This window comes from Gymnoscopelus braueri (genome assembly GCF_963280865.1).
Source record: "Gymnoscopelus braueri genome assembly, chromosome: 17".
NCBI lineage: Eukaryota > Metazoa > Chordata > Actinopteri > Myctophiformes > Myctophidae > Gymnoscopelus > Gymnoscopelus braueri.
In genome coordinates, this window is record NC_137617.1 from 8,326,155 (window position 1) to 8,346,837 (window position 20,683).

A 20,683-nucleotide genomic window follows, 5' to 3' on the forward strand; every position below is an offset into this window, starting at 1 on the left:
AACTTTGGCTTTGTGCTGTTTGACAGCGCTGAACCCGTACAGCTGATCCTCGGCAAGAGGCCCATAAAGTTCTGTGGTCACCGGCATCTCAACGTGGAGGAGATTAAAACTAAGTCTGCAAGGAAGGTAGTTCCACGGGACTCCCCAACATATGTACAGAAACAGAGCTTTGGGTCCAGGCAGGGTGTAGACCAGGAGGACGAGGAGAAGTCTGTGGCGACTGCCAGCCCTGAACCCTTGGTGGAGGCCGAGAAGGTGGCAGAGCCTGCAGCCATGCAGCTGAAAGCAGACCCCATCCCTGTTTCTGTCCCCACTGCTGCTGCTGCTTTCTACCAACCGATACCCCCGGTTAGAGCGAGGGGTCCCAGCGGTCGAGGATGAGTCTACATTTACTGCCAGCCCTGAACCCTCAGCAGAGTTTGAGGAAGAGGTTGAGCCTGCGGTCCTGGACCCAAATTGGCTGTCAGTCTTCAAGCTGGCTTACAACTGGTCTAACTATGGCAAGCAGCTGAATGACTGCGGAGGCGTTAATGCATCTGTGTAGCAAGCTCATTATCGAGCTTGAGGACACCTTTCAAGGGAATAGGGCGACAGAAAAGAACAGGGCGGCCGCGTCCATTGAGTTCAATGGAGCAGTGGCACCATGTTCTATTCGGTTCCGCTTTCTTGATACTGGAAGCAGGGGCGTGTATGGAGTCTGACAAAAAAAATGCAACTTAACACATTGGGTGCCAGAATTTTATAATAACAGATTACGTTCGGTGCCAGAAATCTCACCGTTAAGCTGCGCGGCGCTGTTTAAGCTGTAGACTCCAAGACGAGAAATCCATGTGAAACAAAGCATGCGTTCATTTTGCACGATGGTCCTGGCTAACGCCTGGAACGATAACATCTCTCACGCGAGTAACAATGGCGGAGCGATCGTGCAAACAAAATGAGTCGTTTTCCCCAGCGTAAAAGGTTTCCGAGTTATAGGGGTTTTAGAGAAGGAGATAGAACGGAAGCGGATGGGAGCCATGTTTTTTGACACGGTGATCCATCTGTCCTTTCCTTCTCAGAATCACCACGGGTGGTTCCAGAGCTGCTCCAGCCCCTCCCGTGTGGAAAAAAAACGAAAAGAAAAAAACACGGTTCAGACCGTGTTCGGCACCAAAGCGCTACTCTGTGAAAACACGGTTCAGACCGTGTTTGGCACCCGATGTGTTAAGAATGATTCAATTTTGTCGCTCACTGGTTTGCCTGGACACAGATAGAAACAGATAAAAACATTGAATAATGTGGATGTCGTGACTCCAACATGGAAAAGGATATTTCCTTTAACAGGTCCGTTCATGAAAGTCCTTACGGTCTTGTTTCCAATGAGGGCCTGTGAGCAATTAGGGGTTAAGAGTCTTGCTCAGGGACAAATTTCATTTCATCGACACATTTGCTGGCCTGGCCTGGAATCGTACCTGGGGCAACCAGGGCCTCTGGCTCCCTAGGCGGGCTCACTAACCACTCAGCTATGGATCTCGGACTTATATCTCGGATATGACTCCAAGTTTGTCCGTCCGTCTTGTCTATAAGATTAGAATGTGTTTGTTGAGGTGATAGGTGACTTATAATGTCAGTGTACCGTCAGACTTGGCCACAGGGCGGTAGATCAGATGAAGACTGAAAGCTGTCATTCTTAAAAACTGCTCATCGTTAAAATGTCTACTTGGTGAAACAGACAAATGGATATTGTTGTCCAAAGTATAAGACAATCCAGGTAGAAATCCTGCCGCCTGTCCCAGAGAAGGGGTGTTGCTATAATGGTGATGTGTTGCCGGTCTAGCCTACATAGATCGCCGTAGAACTCCATAATTGGTGTGGCTGGTGACATCACGGTATATCATGGAATAATTGGTATATAGCACCTCCCCAAACTTAACACTATGCCATTTGAGCAGTAAAGGTAGTTATTAAAATATTAATATTAAGGAGACCGACTAATAATATAAGACGGGAGAATATTTGTATCTTCTGAACTGCAATTCGTGGAATCTTGTAAGGAGAATAATTTCACGTGCTCTTTATACACCTGTAAACTTGTGAATGTGAAAATAAACTTGAAAGTTGAAGTTGAACTTTTAATTGACAAGTCATGGAAATGTACAGCGATTGCATGATGACTACCACTGAGAACAGCACAGTCAATGAGGCACTGGAGCTAGAGAACGAGGCGGAGGAGGAAGAGGAGAAAATGGTGGAAGAGGCGAAGAGGAAACTGAAGGCTTGGGGAGACAGTTTAGATGAGTCAGAGATGGCTTTGATTAAGATGGTAACAATGACGATTGTTGAGAGGGACGATTTTATGAAGAGGGAGGTGAAAAAGCTGAAAGAGGAGAAGGAGAAACTGAAGGCTTGGGGAGACAATTTAGATGACCGGGAGATGGCGTTGGTGGAGTTGGAAAGGAAGCTCGCCGTGAGGGAGGAGTTTGTGGAGAAGGAAGAGAAAAAGCTGGGAGAGCAGGAGATGGGACTGAAGGCCATCATAATGGAGGTGGAGAAGATGAAGTTGAAGGTGGTCGAGCGGGAGAACAAAGTGAGGGAGGAGGCCGAAAAGCAGGCACAGCTCAGGAAACCCACCGCCCACCAGCTGTTCGTGGGAAACATCCCTCACGACGTGGACAAGGCTGAACTCATGGAGTTCTTCGAGCAGTTCGGTAGAGTCCTGGAGCTCATTATCAAGAACGGTGGGAAGCTCCCAAACTTTGGCTTTGTGGTGTTTGACGACTCGGAACCTGTTCAGCAGATCCTCAGTCAGAAGCCCATAAGAATTCGTGATAACTGGCATCTCAATGTGGAGGAGATGAAAACCAATTCAGCAACAAGGAGAGGAGGTCCATGGGGTCAACAAACCAATGGACAGAAACAGAGCTTTGGTTCCAGACAGGGTGCGGGCCAGGAGGCTGCGGAAACTACCAGCCCTGAACCTTTGGCGGAGGCCGAGAAGGCGGCAAAGCCTGCAGCGTGGCAGCCGAAAGCAGACCCCACCACTGACGTCCCCGCCCCCACTGCTTATGATTTTTATGAGGACATACCCATGTCAAAACCAGCGGTCCTAACAGCCGAGGATGAGTTTGTGGCGGCTGCCAGGCCTGAACCTTCTGCGGAGGCTATGAAGGTGGCCAAGCCTACAGCATCCATGCAGCTGAAAGACTTCCTGCTCGAACCTCAACTAGATGCACACACCCCTGATGAGCCCAGAGAGAAGGGGCACACACCTGTGCCCGAAACACTGAGAGATCAGAGACTTGGGGGCCCTCCAGCTGTACATAGGGGACCCAGGCCAGTAGTGTGGGAAGGGAAGCAGTTGATAACACAGGTCAGAAAACCCACCGCCCACCAACTGTTTGTGGGAAACATCCCCCATGATGTGGACGAGGCTGAGCTCACAGTGTTCTTTGAGACATATGGTAGAGTCCTGGAGCTCACCATCAAGAGCGCCGAGAACAAAAACCTCCCCAACTTTGGCTTCGTGCTGTTTGAGAGCGCCGAACCTGTGCAGCAGATCCTCAATAGCAGGCCCATAAAGTTCTGTGGTCACCGGCATCTCAACGTGGAGGAGATTAAAACTAAGTCCGCAAGGAAGGGAGTTCCACGGGACCCCCCGACATATGTACAGGCACCTAGCTTTGGTTCCAGGCAGGGTGTAGGCCAGGAGGACGAGGAGAAGTCTGTGGCGACAGACAGCCCTGAACCCTTGGTGGAGGCCGAGAAGGCGGCAAAGCCTGCAACCATGCAGCTGAAACCAGACCCCATGCCTGTCCCCACTGCTGCTGCTTTCTACCAACAGATACCCTGGTTGGAGCCAGAGGTCCCAGCGGCCGAGGACGAGTTCACCGTGGCTACCGGCCCTGAGGTCCCAGCGGAGGGTGAGGAAGAGGTGGAGCCCGCCGCCATAGACCCAAATTGGCTGTCGGTCTTCAAGCTGGCTTGCAATTGGCCTAAATACAGCCTTCTGCATGACTACGAAAGCGTCAATGCATCTGTGTAGTAACGCCATTATACTGGAAGCATGTATGGAGACTGACACGAGACGCAACGAGGGAATGATTCGATTTTGTGATTGTGCCCTGGTTTGCCTGGACAGAAAATGTCAAATTGAATCATGTGGATCTCGGGATCGCATGGATCTAATCGGGATCTCAGACTTTCATGTGGGCCCAAATTTGGGCAATGTTTCCTAGTGACTTCCATCAATTATAAAATTCAAGTGACATAACAAAAAAAGTATAAAACATTCTTTGAGTTACACATGGAAATGTGGGGTTGTGGCCAAATCCGGCATCATCTTGGAGGTGCAAACACCACGTGTATCAGCAGTTTGTGTGATGGTTCGAATACAGTTATATACTGTATCTTCTGTCCTAGTGCGTAACCATGCTCAAGTATTGTAGTGCAGGGATCTGCAACCACCACCATCTTATGGAAATTGAACACGGGATGTCCAAATATTGATCCTTCAAGCTCACAAGCCACTTGAAGAAGCCATATCCACACAAGAAGCACCTTTGTTTCCACCTCCAACACAATCAACATGATTCCCTTTACCTATTTGCACATACTGAGGCGTGATGTCACTGTAGATAAAAGAATATGGTGGGGGAAAAAAAAAAAGTTGGTGTTACCAAGTTATTATCCCAGAGCCATCGAGATTGAAAGGGTTGCGTCATCTCCGCTCACTCCCATCGGGCCATGTCAGACGAAGAATATTCATGTAACATTCAATCACGTATTGCTAAAATCAACTTACAGTTTATTTGGAATTTGATTAGGTGTGCGCACAAGCAACCGGTTGTTCAAACACTGTATATACAGTAGTTCCAAATACTGTGATACATGAACCACGTGATCAGTAGTGTTTCCGACCCTCACTGACGCAACTTCCTCAGTGGCTCCGAGTCAGGCTATTGGCAGCGTTGCCCCGGAACTTTGACCAGAATCGGTCAGTCCTTCACTTTGCAACAATAGTTCTGGACAAAACACACAGGCAGTGAGACCAACCCTCTTTTAGACGGCTCACATTTTAGAAATTTGGTCCCCACTGCGGGAATGAATGGCTGCTGGGATTTATATATATATAAAGATATATAAAGAACAATAATATATAAATATATACTGTATATATAAAATGTCAATTAACGAAGAAATAATAATAATAATACAAATTGATAAATGAAAAAAGATATGCATTGCCTTGCAAAAGTACTGTGAAAAGCCAAAAAGAAGAATTCAGAATCCAGAGGGTCTGAATACTTTTGCAAGACACTGTATATGTGCCTCTCAAAACCCAACCCTACGTCCTCGCCGTGAGAGGTGGAAGCAGGTCATGCTGACTGACAGGGCTCTGGTCAAACTGCAGGATAATTCACCTGTGCAGTGGATAAATTATTATATTTAACTTTTTTTTCTTTTTTTTCGTAAATTAATGCCCTACTTCAGTGCTTCTCAAACGTTTTCGTACCAAGGAAATTTTCTGCTAGGGACCCCAAGAAAAGATATACAAGCAGATATGCAAGCTCACAAGATGTACAAGCACAAAGTGATGTGCTGTGAGCTTGTAGATCTGATATTTTCGAATAGCCAACATATAAATGGATAAAGGGGTTAACATTTTTGATGCTATGTTAACTACTTTTGCTGGACCCCAGTTTGAGAACCAATGCGCTACTTGATCATACTACAGCGTCAAACAAAAGCATCAAAAGTAGCAGATCTGCAAGCTCGAAACACGGCACGAAGCGACGTGTTTTGAGCTTGTACATCTGCTACTTTTGCCGTTTTTGAATCCTGAAAGGTTTGAATTTTGAATCCTGAAAGGTAACAGTTTTGGACATATGAGGTTTCACCCAACAGACAATATCATGAACATTGACGAATGACAAAGCCATTATGGACTGAGGAACAGAAGACTGGGTGACGCTGCCCCGTGGATGTCCTTAATTACACCTATTCGATACCGCAGGAGAAATTCAGTTGTCAGTTTCACCCAACTAATAGACTATGCACAGCAGCCGTATTGGAAAGAAATTGGGCCTCTTCCTTACTTCCTTCACAGGTGTTACCAATGGCAATTATACTAATTAAGGCTCACTGGAAACACTCTGCTACACCAGTGGGTCTCAAAGTGTGGTCCAGGGACCCTCAGGGTTCCTTGAGGGGGTTCCAAATGGCCCCTTAACTCAGAGCGTACCAATGTAACCCAAATGGTTAAATTTGTACACTATCAGAGTTATAGGGGTCCTTGAAATTAAAATTTTGAGAACCACTGTGGTAACACCTATAAAGGAATTTATTTCCAATATGGCTGCTGTGCATAGAGCCTATTTCTGCCCAAGAAATCAGACTTGAGCGCAGGTGGGGGGAGAAGTAAGGGGTCAAGTGTCTTGCTCAGGGTCACCTCAACAACCTGGGACCTTCCGTTTCCCCAACTCCCTATGCGAGCAAGTCTACGACGTCAGTCATCTATGTGACAGTGGTTCCCAGACTTTTCAGCTAGAGACTCAAAAGATACATTTGGTGTTTTCCCCGGGACTTCCACCATGAATTAACCACGTATGCACCATTTAATACTGAAAATAGCCGATGTACAAGCTCACAATGTGTCGTGATGCGACGCATTGTAATGCAAACTATTTCTTCGTTTTTACTTTATGGATTTTTTTTTTATTCTTTTGAATAATGTCTGGAATTTTTGATTTTCGAAAATCTTTTGAAATAATATTTTAACAAATTGTAGGAAACTTATTTTTTTTTATATTTACAACCCAAAACTGGGCCCCCAACTCATTGTTGGGGAACCTCTGATCTATGAAATATGACTCCAGGGCAAGAATTCCATCCAATCAGATCCCCAGACACCATTTATAAGAATTAAATATTTCAAAACCACCCTGTCCAGGTGTTTTTCAAAATTAGCCCTGGACAAACAAAAACTCACTAGAGCCACACCGTAATGACAAAGGATGCTGTTCTCCAAACCTGACCAACTTTCAGCCCTAAAGGTCCTTACAAAACATGGGTGTATTTTGTCTCATTAATTCACCTGAAAATAAGTTTTTGTCATGCGTCCACCGAGAACGCCAATATTCTGCGGTGATGAGGGATATTTCACTTCGAATAAAAGCATTAACTATATGGCTGGTTTTCATGCCAAATATTCTGCAGCGATTTAGGTTGATTTTATTTCATCATGCTTCCCAGCATGTAAAGACAAATGATTATATAATCTGCCCCCTGCTAGGCCCACCTACCGTTAGATGCATGTAAACCATTAACTTCAACTTGTTGAATACAACAATTAAAAAAATGTAGATCTTTATTATATTTCCAAAATGTCATCTTGCAACTACATACAAATCTCAGAAAAAAAACAAACAATAGCCCCAAGACACTTTACAAACGCGCTTTACAAAAATATAAATAAATAATGTTGTACAGTGCAAATGGTATAGCTGTTTTGGGGAAACATCCATAGCAGGAATAAAATACACAAACCAGTTTTATTGCAGTCAAAACATTAAATAAAAGTAGAGTTGATTGAATCAGTGAAATATATTAATTCCCTTTAAAAAGAGAAATAGCAATATGTACACAAATCTATGTACACAAATCTAAGGAACACTTATAGGAGCACACTTAAGACAAGACACTCACACTACCAACACCAGTGTGTACATTCCTGACACTAGACACAGTGTTTACATTCCTCCCAAGTTATGACGAGGAATCTGTGACCCTCGTTCCTCCAAGCGATCCATTTGCGTAAGAACATGGCCGGAACCAGGTTGTCTGTCTCTTTAGTGGCAGGGGTTTGTGCTTGGTCCTTAAATTTGTACAATCATTAGAATGTGAGGAAATCCCTCCGTTAGATAAGATAAGAAAATTCAACTGGCAAAATGCCAATAGATCACAGAAGCCGGTTTTGCTTGGGCAGGACCTCCCATGCCCCTACCTCTTCCCAACCAGAGAGTCCAGAAAATAAATAAAACTAGTGAAGACCACCAGCTCTGCTTCAGCTTTCAGTCAGTCAGGGAGAAACATGAAGGCCAAATAGTTCATGAGTGTCCACAAAAGTCAAAATATGATTACATAATGAGCCAGGTAGGTCAGTAGGTGCCAGCCTAAAGCCTGCAGGTGTGTGTGTGCATTTAAGTTCTTTGCAGAGCGACAGTGTGTGTATGAACAAAGAGAAATATTACCCTCACATACACACACAATCTCTCCGCTGTCTTTTTTTGCAGAATACGACCCGATGTCAACAACTGACGGGATTTCTTCAGATTAATGACACGCCAGTAGAGTACACAGTAAAACCGGTGTTCATTTAACTCAGAAGTGTGCGCAAATGGAACCAAAAGGACCATTTGTGCACGCTTCGTAGGTAAATGAACAAGGAGGGTTTTACCGTGTAGTAGTGCGTTGCGCGCTCAGTTGTTGCTGGGCTTGCCGTGCACTCGGAAACGGTACATGCACGTGTACTCCTGGTGGCCCCAGTTGGACAGCACCTGTACCTCTACGATCTGGAAGGTTCGCTCGTTCTGCTCCTGTTGAGACATGAGGATGAAGCAGATTGAACAGCAGGGTCACACATCAACACCAGTCATCATACAAATAGCAGCTGAACCAAAACATCTAGTTGAGTTTCAACAGGTTCCTTTTACAGTACCCAAGTTGTTTTTTATATTTTTAGTTTTTGTTTGTCTGGTTAGTAGTACAGTCAGTCAATACAGGGAAAATGTTGTCTATGGCGCTGTGCTCGATTAGAGCAGAAAGGGTTTTCTTCTGGGATGATAGTAAATAATAAATACTGCGCTAAATACAGAAAACGTGAATTGAACGTTTAGAGCCCGTTTTAAATATTCCTTATAGAAGTTTGATACTGAAGAGTTGAGTACATTGCATCAGACACCACCTGTGCTCACTATAATACAAATCGGTAGTAAATCCATCCAAGTTAATGTAATTAATGGTGTGCCTTAAATATCAGCTACCTGGCATGAAAGTGTCACTTGTTGGTAATTCCAAACATGTATTGGTAATGTTACAACTTTTGGTTGGAAGACCCTCTAGTGGACAGAACCTGCCTGTAGGGTATGTCTGTAAGTATTAGCATAAGGTATAGGCAAAATATGAACATAAAAAAGCATTAAATGAAAAAAAATCACACCCTGTGTGAAGTGGGCGGTGTCTTGCCAGCTAATCACAATACTGAATGGAGTCAACCAATCATGTACAAAAGATAAATACATTTATTGAAACACTCTTTATGATGGACGAAACCATAACTTGAAAAAAACAAATATTTGGTTTTTTTCAAGTTATGGTTGCTTATATAGGGCTATGCACATGTGTCATGTGACACTGGCCAATCACAGTCCTGAATAGATTGTGATTGGCCAATCACAGCGCAGGATAATTCTACTAATTTCCTGGGCCCAGATCACAGCGCAGGAAAATGTACATTTTTCCAAATCTCACTTATAGGGGCGGTTTCACCGCCCAAAAATTATAGAGGAATAAAGATATGATCAAATATCTGCCCAAGCTTCATCACCCCATTATGTGAATGATAATAATGACATTATGTTGTAGGTATAAAGCCCCTTTTACTCCCTGGAATCTATAATATTGCAGGATAAACAATATTCACACATTGGCCTGACTTTTATGGAGAAGTTCCATAATGGTGTCAGTTCCCACATTACACCATTATGGAATATTGGATTAACGGCATTCAAAGAGAATTTACAGTCACAGTGTAGGTCTGCATTCAGACAGAGCTTACAGTCACAGTGTAGGTCTGCAGGGCCTCTCCATCCTCTTCATAAGTGTACCTGCCCAGGAACGTCCCGTTCACCTGGTTCTCATCATCCAGACCCTACCAACACAACAAACAGTCATTCAACCACATGGTCAAAACACACTGAGCCATGTGAAAGATGGAAAGATGTATGGATTAAAGCGAAATAAAATCTCATGACTGAAAAGAATGTGTCAGGTCATGTCCTAATATGTGATTTGAATTGTGAAACAGTGTCCATAGAAGACACGCTGACTTCTATACTACTTCATGATGGTGGCGACTGAGAACTTTAATCCATGATGTAACCCCTTGCTGAAATGTTTGCACAGGTAAGAAGACTGGTTGTACTGGGCAACAACAGATGGTGGGTATACCGGGAATTGAAGACTGGATATACTGGGCAGCAGGACAATGGTAGTACTGGGCAGTAAAAGACAGAAGTTACACTGGGAAGTAGATACATGTGTGTGGGTGCATGTGTGCATTCCATGATAAGACCCATTTTGGGGGAGACTAGCGTTGTGAGCTTGTAGATTGTATTTCGCTTGTATTTTTGGCTATTCGGCGTAGGACATAGTATAAAGTGGTCGGTGTGTGTGTGTCTCTTACATAGACAATGAAGTCCTTGGGAGCGCTGTTTAGCTTCCCACTGGGAGCCAGGGCTTTGGGCATGTGCTCCATGGAGAAGGCTGTGGGAACGACCCGCATGGACAGGCGGATCACCAGGTAACCCTGGGAACCTTTGAACGCCCAGCAGTTCCCTGGCTGGATGTCAGGCTGGGGGGAAAAAAAAGAGAAGACAGTTGTATGACATACACCTATTTATTGACACGTTTTAATACTGTATGAGGAGTGGTGAGACATGTAAGCCTAAGACTAATTCATACATCCACTTGTAAATGTACAATTTAACCACTTGAACCCCTAGCATCCCTGTTCTGGGTTGAACATTTGGCAAAAACAGCCAATCTGCATGGTAAGTTTATTTGTATAGCACATTTCCACAACAAGGCAATTCGATGTGCTTTACATAAAACGTGTAGATCAAAGACAGGAGCGGGCCTAGTACAGAGTCCTGGGGGACTCCAGTCATCTAAGTATATTTACTTGTAGAGAGAAAACAATGTATTCTGCAAATAACCGCCATCGGATTGAAAATGGCCTAGCCTTAATAATCCCCTCGTGAGGGCTGATAATGATGCATCTTTTAAAAATATTGGTGGAAGCCTTAAAGGACGACTTCACCCATTTTCAACCTGTCTTCATATGATTGGTCCTCACTAATGCTCATGATAATATGGTACAATTTTTGTCTACTCAGTCTGTGTATCAGAGGAGAGCTGTGGACAGTTCAGAAACCCGTCTACCAGTGACATCATCGATGGGGAATCCAAGCAAATAGAAACTACAGGCTTTCTATTCCTGGAAAGCTAGCATGCTATAATGGAAGCCATTGTTCTCGGGTTAATAAAAATCAAAAATTAAATATTGAAGAAAAAAAAACTTCCTAACGATGATGTCACTGGTAGACGGGTTTCTGAAGTGTTACACCATTTTATCAGGAGCATTAGTGAAGATCTATTATATGAAGATGGGTTGAAAATGGGTGAAGTCGTCCTTTAAGGTTCATATTAACATTTGAAAACAAAAGATGAATCTAAGTGAGGAACAACTTGAATCTGTAGTGCACTTAAAGGCTCTTATCCAGAGGGACATGCATTTTAGTCAACACATTACTGAAAGAAGAGAGATGACACTCTTTGATCTTGCCACCACGTAATCACAAGTAACTGCCTGAGGTGTTTGTTACCTGGATGACAACACGAGGTGACTGTGTGAAGTACCACAGAGAAACACCAAACAGACTCAGCAGTGCCGTCTTTGTCTCATGCGTCTCAGAGCACCGTGTGCTCAGGATGCTGCCCCCTGCAGGGAAAAACACGCACACACACACACACAGAAGATTCATGTACTGGCAATATATTCATTTTACTCACACATGCACAAAACCACTGTCATAGAAAAATCATCAAGATGGTGACATAAGATGCAGTCAAGTAAATGTGACCAAATTTGCAACCAATAATTGTTACTTAGAAGATCCATCTTCTTATTAAGATAATAAGAAGATCTACTAAAATAACCTGAGAAATATATGTCATAATCACACAGCAGTATATATATATACCATTTTTTTAAACGATTTTTTAAAGGCCTTTTTATGCCTTTATTAGAGAGGGATAGGGAAAGTAGGCTGACAGGAAATGGGGAGAGATATGGGGGGGGGGGGGGTGACATGCAGAAAAGGTCGTCGGGATCGGGAGTCAAACCCGCGACACGCCGTCAGGCTGGCATTGGAGCCTAGGGTGCCTGGACCGCCACGCTGCGGCCCAGGCCCACACAGCAGTATTTTGACAATGTAAAATGAAAATACTATCACTTCATCATCTGTCATCAGTATGATCATGAAGACAGGCTTTTTGATGAAGTCTGGCAAAGAGAAATCATTCTGATGACAGGGTTTTGATGAAGTCAGGTATAGTCTATGTGATAAAACAAAAATCTGTCTCACCTCCAGACTCCAGGGCAAAGTCTGGCATGCTGGTCCGATCCTCAGAGTACTGTCTGAGAGCATCCGTCACTATGAGCTTCACCTCCTGTGGGAGGACAGCAGAGGAAGAGTCATTTAATGGAAGTCTGATTTGCACTATTTTGAATATCTGCAGCAGGACTACAACACAGTATTTGAATGAGGCAGATATATTCAGTATTCAAAACAATAAATTAGGGCTGTAAAAATTACCTTCAAATGAAAATGCGCCAATTCTAAATAATTTTTAACCCATTAAAACCAGGAAAGCATCCGTGTAATTTTTTATTTTTGAAGTTTTTTAGAAAACTTAGGATTCGTTTAAAAAAAATAGCAGATGTACAAGCTCACAGGGCGTCACTTCATGCCGCGCTGCAAGCTTGCACATCTTGCAACATTTTTAAAAACACTTCTGAAAAATCTTAAAAGTGTTTGAACAATTTTGATGTATTTAAAAACACAAATTCTTCTTCTCTTCTGGGGGTCCCTGGCACAAAACACTGTCAGATGGGGGGTCCGCAGCCAAATACTAGGGGTGTGCCGATATATCGTCCCACGATATATCGCGATACGTTTTCGTGACGATATGTATCGTTTTGGGGAAAAAAATATCGTTTTGAAAAAAAGATTTTTTTTTTATATATCTTTATATATTTATTTTTTACAATAATAATAATCAGGCATGCAAACAGCCCCGAGGTGAAAAGGGTGACAACATGTTTTTCTTTCGGGTCAGGTGTCACACTATTGCCCTATTTGGATTCAAAACGGCTATTGTAGCTGAAAAGCTACAAGTTTGCATGTCTGAATAACGCAAAAACAGAATTATTTGTTTGCATTTGCTTTTTTTTCTCCCCCATATATTTTCATAATAAAAAAGTGCGTATCGTATCGTATCGAAATCGTATCGAAGTTGTGAGCCTAATATCGTATCGTATCGTTTGGTGAAATTTGTGTATCGGCACACCCCTACCAAATCCTCCCACTATAATTGACAAGCAAACTCTAATTGACAAGCAAACTCATGGAGATGAAATGATTGCATGTGGAGGGTATCCAAGCAGACCCATGGCCCAACTAACTCCAAACTTTTCACAAAAAATCCTCAATATTCTGCCTCCCAGCATACCTGCTTCCCATACCGTTACTGTACTTGCAGGATGTACAATTATATGAAACGCATTATGCCCCAATACTTATGCAAATCACTTCGCCAGCTCGCAATTTACTTCGTGTCATCCTGAGGCCATCGCAGAGAGCTTGCTGTCGCCATTACAGGCAGACGCAGCAACAACAGGGCTCCGTGAGAGTAGGGCGAGCTGAGCTGGCAGGGGCGGACTAACCCTTCGCGGTGCCTGGTGCTTGGACCCGGTTCGGTGCCCCCCGGGACCGTTTTGTCAACGGGGAGTGCTGCGCGGTCCATGGCTCGGTGCCCCCCGGGAGCGTTTTGTCAACGGGGGGGGGGAAGCCCTGCTTCTAAATTTCCGATTTTCGCCGTTCTTTTTCTTCCCACGGCATTTGGTGCCCCCCCCCCCCAGGTTGGTGCCCTGTGCTTCAGCACCTAAAGCCCGTTGGATAAGCCACCACTGTGAGCTGGCTATGTTAAACATCTTATCAACAACCTGTATGAACGTTAGTGTGGTCAATGTCATCAATGCAATCTAATTAGCCCGTTGAACAGTGTTATTTTGGTGTATTTTGTGGGTTTTTGTCACACAATGTCACGTCCAAATGATCACCAGCCTTGGAGAGACACAGTACGGCTGCAGAGTTCATGTGCAACCTCTAATAAGTCAACATGTTGAAAAATCTTTAGAAAACAGCTGATCTACAAGCTCACAACAACTCGCAAAGCCACGCGTTGTGAGCGTGTACACTGCCTATTTTAAAATAGCCAAAGTATATAGGGATACAGTGGTTAATGCTTGTGTAATAATTGTATAAATCTACAGTTTACAAAAGGACAATATTTGCCTCTGAGATGTAGTCGAGTAGAAGTACAAGTACTGAAAATTGAACATAACCCAGTAAAGTTAAAACCCCTCACATTTGTACAGTACTTGAGTACAAACAAATGTACATTATCTATCTATCTATCTATCCATCAGCATAAAACGAATATTCTATCTATCTATCTATCTAACTATATATCTATCTATATCTACACTGTCTGTCTCTCTGTGAACACATTACTTAATAAGATGTATGATGATTCATTATATTATATGATTATTAGATAATGATTATACGTGCCCCATGATTATTATAAGATCATATATCTTAATCAAATATAATAATCATATGATATAGAGCTGAGGCCGCGAGCAGCGCGGCCGAAGTTCTAGTACATATAATTTTGAGGGTCCTTGACACGAAAACGTTTGAAAACTACTGATTTAGAAGGCAATTGTAGGATCGGCCTCAGGTTTAATATAAAATATTGCAAAATCATCAGTCAGTCACAGTCAGTCTTTCTTACCTCTTCTGTCATGGAGGTGCAGAGTTCTGACTCTCTTCCCTCTGACCCCAGTCCTGCTTCTCTGCTCCGTCTCTCCATCTGCAGGTTCATCTTCTCCTGTGTCTCCATCTTCAGGCTGATCTTCTCCAGGATGCCGAGCTCCAGACTGTCCAGGTCGGCCTGCAGGTCATCCCTGCTGACGTAGCGCTCCGTCAGCCACTGGAGGAGGGATTCATGGGGCAGCTGGGACTGGGCCGGATCCCCTGTAGACGGCTCCCATCCCGTGGTCGGGGTCAGCTGGTTGCCATAGAACAAGACGCGTAGCTCCTCACGAACCTGTGCCTTGACCCGGGCTGAAATCTGACCAATAGACAAAAAAATATATAGATGAATTAGATAGATCTATTTCGACTCAATTCTTCATTTCCCTCAAGTATTATTTATCATACACAATCGGTTTCATTTCCCTCATTTATAATTCATCATGAATATTATTATTAGTATCATTATTTTCCTGTTTTGTTTGCGTCTCTGGTATCGTCCTGTTTTGCACTGTATTGTTCTTTTACAAAACGCATTAAAAAAAAAAACATTACGGTATATAAAAAGATAATAGACGAGGGCATAAAATACACACAGCTAACACAATACCAGAAACACACACACACAAAGTCCATGGGGTGAGTGTCTCTCACCGTCTCCTGCATGTCATCCTGTTGTTCACAGCGCTCCTGGAATCCCATGAGCCCTTGCAGGTCCTGCCTGACGTCCTCTAAAGTCGACTTCAGCCCGTCAACCTCTGCCAGCAAAGCATTGTGGGAATCGCGGTCCACACCCACACTGAACAAGAGAAAAATATATAAATAATTAAATAAGAACATCAGATATCGTCTCTGTCGGATGTTCAAAACTGTTACTTTTCAGGATTCAAATTTAAAAATAGCTTAAGTAGCAGATCCGCAAGCTTTCAAGCTTGCGGATCTGCTGCTTTTGATGCTTTTGTGTGACGCTGTAGTACGATCAAGTAGGCCGTTAATTTACGAAAAGACACAAAAAGTTTGAATATGCCCGACAGCAACGATAATGCATATTGTATGAGAAACAAGCATCTCTATTACTCAGTAAAATCCTCAGTGTTAGATTATCCATTTGTCTCACCTGACTGGCACTGGGAGTGTTGAGGGAGACGGTGCCACTGTTGCAGTGACGGCCTCTCGTCTCCTCTGAAACTCCTGCAGATGGACCAAAGCAATCTGTGTTCAACTCCATGACAATGTGCTTGTACACATTCTATATGATTAGAACAAATGCAGACGTAAACAAGGACCATACCAGTCTAATATAGACTTCTAGTTCAAGCCATTAGCAGAGATTGCAACAAGAATATCATAAATCGACCCATCCATATACCGCGGTATCTATACCAGGGTCTATACCAGGCCCCTTCTTTTTTTCTGTCTACACCCAATCTCTTTCCTGAAAACAGCAAATCTACAATATGAGCTTGTAGATCTGCTATTTTTTGCCAAATGTTCACACCAGAATAGGGACACTAGTGTTGAAGTGGTTGGCATGCAACAAAATGGCATGCAACAAGCTTAAAGGAGTAGTTCACCCATAACAAATCTTATTTTCTATCAATTACACACCCTGTGAAGCCTTAAATTCATGGGGATTTTTTTGTTTTTGTCACATTCCTAAGCCAATAATTTGATAACTGGCGGAGACTCAAAGAGTCTCCTATCGAGTCTCTTATTGACCGATGACCCGGTCATCAAATTATTGGCTCAGGAATGCGACAAAATTATAAATCTCCATGAATTCAATGCTTCATGGGGTGTGTAATTGATAGAAAATAAGTAATTTTTTGGGTGAACTACTCCTTTAAGATCTAGCATTTTAGAACAAAGTAGACCCCCAAATGAATGAACGAACGAACGAATGAATGTATAAACAGTGTGCGTACCTCTGTCTTCACTGTCAGTGACTTTAGAAGGAGCTCCAGCTCAGCCAGATGAGATGCCTGTTTCTCCTGCTGCAACACATACTGCTGCTGGGACTAGAGACGCACAGACAGACACAGGAAATGATTATGTTGGAGTGTTGGTTTCATTACAGATCTCGAAACTAACCTAAAAGAATGGCTGATTATATGGATCATATGTATTACTGATGAATTGAGTACACCACAATGGAAACAAGCCCCTGGGGCTTTTTGCGTTATCCTTTTAGCATACCGGTAACCTCTGACTCTACTACCTGTACTGTTAACAAACCTGTTAATAAAAGTATTCAAATCAATCAATTAATCTACTGTCTCTGATTAAACTCCTACAGTACCTGTTCCCTGCTCTGTCCCTCCTCTTCCAGCTGTCTACGGAGCCCGTCCAATCTGTCCTCCAGCAGGCCAGAGATCCAGGGCTCCAGGGCCTGTCTGCTGTGGGCCCGGACCTGTTGTTGGAGGTCCTGGAACAGCTTCAGCACGTCCCCGTGTCTCTGCTCCACCCTGCGTCCGCTCGCCTCCACCTGCTGCCACAGCTGGGAGATGCTCTGCTCCAACCGCAGCAGACGCTTCGAGTCGTCCGACGTCATCGACGCCGCGTCACCGCCTACTCCTTCCTGTGAGGGAAGAGAGCAAGTGGTTAAACGTTTTCGTGCCAGGGACCTCCAGAAGAGAAGGTTTAAGTTTTAAAAAATGGGAAAATTATTCAACATTTTCCAAACATCTTGATATTTTCCAAATATTTTCAAAAATAGCAGATGTACAAGCTCGCAGCGCGGCACGAAGTGACGCGCTGCGAGCTTATATATCTGCTGTTATTGAATAGCCAACGTATAAATGGATAAAGTGGGGACCCCCTGAAACCCCCCCAAGGACCCCTGGGGGTCCCCGGAACCCACTTTGAGAACCACTGGAATAGAGTCAAGCTTCCAGCCACCCATTGGATTTTTGAAATATCTAGCTAGAGGAAAGGTCACCAAAATCAAGTGCATCCTTTTTAAGGAATGAAGGTGCATAACGTTTTTTAGGTATATATCTTGTTTGGGACAATGGTGGTCAGACATCAAACCTTAAAGGGATTCAAACCCCGGTTTCCCGCACGAACGCCAAAAGTTATAACGGAAAGCCCATTTTGGAAGGCAAGATACCTTATTACCCGTTGAGCTTCATGTAATACTACTTATCAACCAGTAGGTGTCCTACCCAACCACAGGATCTAATGTCTCCATAGAAGAGTATGGAGACCACCTCAAACCACTGCAGATGTACTAGTTTTATTGTATTTACATACTCTACCATACAGATTGGTTAAAATAATGTTTTATTCATTAAAATAAGTTGGAGGACTGCAAATTTATTGATTGTGATTAATTACTATGTCCAAGAAAAACACTGGGTCAGCCCTAGTCCACTTTGTCAACTAAAGTACTTAATTTCTGGGTGAATGATGCTTGATGGAAAGGGTCATGGTGACATACAGTAAGTATTGCCTTTACAGTGAGTGAACAGGTAGGCTCAGTGGCCCTCATTTATCAACGCGGTGCAGCCCAAATAATGGGCGTACGGCGAGATCACCGCACCTTTCGGCATTTATCAATATATCCTGACGTGGGCTTCATCCTACCATACGCTGAGATCTCACGTCTGGTCGAGACCAGTTGTTGACGTTGGCTGCACCCGTTTATTCCATTCTAGACCTGCGGAGCAGCATTGTCTGACTGTCTGACAGGCATCTGGACACATAATCCACTCCTAAATGTATCTACACTAATAAATAATCCCTGTGAAAATATAACATTTTATAAAGTAATTTAAACAAACTGCTTTAACAGTCAGTTGCTTTGGCTATTTTAAAATAGCAGATCTGCAAGCTCAAAAACGGGTCGCATCGCGACGCGTTGTGAGCTTGTAGATCTGCTATTTTCAAAATATACAGCGCTTCTGCGAGCGCATTTTCGGGACTCCCGACGATCTTTTCATGGACAGTGAGGTGTACAAACTTACAGTAGCTTGTCCTATGTTATGGAGTTATGTCATAGAGAGTTTTGAAGACTACAACCTGGCTGGGTTAAGGATATAAACCCGACGCTCCAATCTCTTATTAACGTGGCGGGACGGGGATGGAATCACTGCCGCCCGTCCGAGTCTCACGGTGAATATCCGACATGACTGCTTGTGCACTGCTCGGTATGGGTTAAATACATTAATATACAAACGTATTCCATTCATGGCGATGTGATTGGTATCATAATATGTCATTCATGTAGGCTACAAGCCTACGTGACAAAGATTGTACCGCTATGGTACGGATTAAATGAAAAACACAGCTGGGCGGGCGTGTTTGTGTGTGTGTGTGTGTGTGTGTGTGTGTGTGTGTGTGTGTGTGTGTGTGTGTGTGAGTGTGAGAGAGAGAGAGAGAGAGGGGCGTGTGCGTGTGCATGTGTGACGAGGCGAGCGGGGAAACTCTTTCTTATTGGCTTTTCATGATGATGTCTTTGGTCGTAATCTGGTTCTTCAATCTTAGTCGTAAAATCGGGGCGTTTTGAGAATATTTAAGGGCGTGTTATTTAAATGACGCTCGTTTTCAGACGTGAGATTTATCAAAGCTCCGACCTGATGTACGCCAGGATTGGCTGTGTAGGATTCGTTGATAAATGTGACTTCGACGTTGGTGTACGGCCGAATATATGGAAAAACATAAGCCGGTTTATACGCTCTGTTGATAAATGAGGGCCAGTGTCTATCAAGGGCACTTTGTCAGAACACAGTACATATCTCATTTCAGTAAACCGTTACTAAACTAGGAAATGAAGTAGTCTTGGGATCCACATAGAACCAGCTGGGCTCCAAAGTGGATGTCAGACTTCATGTGACCAGCCTGAGAGACATCACGTCATCCATGATGTCAGTCAATTATGACACATCTATGACGTATGACTACAGATCTGGGCAAGGTTTCAGCATGATCACAGCCCCTTTGACTTTCATTATAAAATTAAATATTCCAAAAAAGTATAAAACATAATTATGTAGCCCCCGGACTGACAGAGAGACACACACACCCGGACTGACAGAGAGACACACACACCCGGACTGACAGAGAGACACCCACACACAAACACACACACACACACACACAATTTTGGGCATGTTATATATATAATTACAAAAAAGGAAGTGAAAGTAGAAGATCTACAATAATTCTGCAATCTTTTCAAGAAAAGCATAGGGCTCGAGTGGTTACATTTCTTCATCTCAGGCTTTAGCATCATTATAGCAGCTGAATCTAAATTCAGTTCAAGGGTTTGTCCTGACTGGGACATTTGGTTTGCAAATGGGAAGTTTGGTGGGATGTTGTTGCAGCATCTAGAGTAGGATGTCCTTGTTTGCCTTGTAGGTCGTCACCAGTGTTTTGAATTGGAATAAAAACAGTGGGCCGTCCAAACATGCAAATGTTTGGAACACACCCACACACACACACACACACACACACACACACACACACACACACACACACACACACACACACACACACACACACACACACACACACACACACACACACACCTACCTGTGAGTGAGATGTTGGAGGAGGGGGGAGGTGAGGTGTCTCTACAGACGCCTGTACGTCCGTGGTGGTCTCAGGAGGAGGGTTGTCAGGAGAGCTGAAGGACCACAGGGAAGGCAGGCTGGACGGGGACAGAGATGTCCCCCATTGTGTCACGTTGACGGCAGGCAGGACGGACAGCAGACCACCTGGACCACACAACCACCACAGACCTGACAGACAGACAGACCAAT

The 20,683-nt window shown here is 43.7% G+C and overlaps 1 protein-coding gene across 3 annotated transcripts in view; it reads right to left on the reverse strand.

Annotated features, from left to right (window-relative positions):
• Positions 1–7,369: 7,369 nt before the first annotated feature.
• The window catches only part of LOC308105442 (SUN domain-containing protein 1-like), a 30,861-nt gene continuing 17,547 nt past the window's right edge, over positions 7,370–20,683 (reverse strand). For all 3 annotated transcript variants that reach the window (XM_080456167.1, XM_080456166.1, XM_080456165.1), the window contains 11 exons: positions 20,454–20,662; positions 17,221–17,499; positions 16,847–16,939; positions 16,039–16,112; positions 15,576–15,720; positions 14,902–15,240; positions 12,405–12,489; positions 11,643–11,758; positions 10,442–10,609; positions 9,815–9,907; positions 7,370–8,573 (listed from right to left, as the gene is read on the reverse strand). In XM_080456167.1, the coding sequence (XP_080312293.1) occupies positions 8,457–8,573; positions 9,815–9,907; positions 10,442–10,609; positions 11,643–11,758; positions 12,405–12,489; positions 14,902–15,240; positions 15,576–15,720; positions 16,039–16,112; positions 16,847–16,939; positions 17,221–17,499; positions 20,454–20,662 (1,718 nt within the window). In that variant the 3' untranslated portion in view covers positions 7,370–8,456. The remainder of the gene's footprint in view (positions 8,574–9,814; positions 9,908–10,441; positions 10,610–11,642; positions 11,759–12,404; positions 12,490–14,901; positions 15,241–15,575; positions 15,721–16,038; positions 16,113–16,846; positions 16,940–17,220; positions 17,500–20,453; positions 20,663–20,683) is intronic.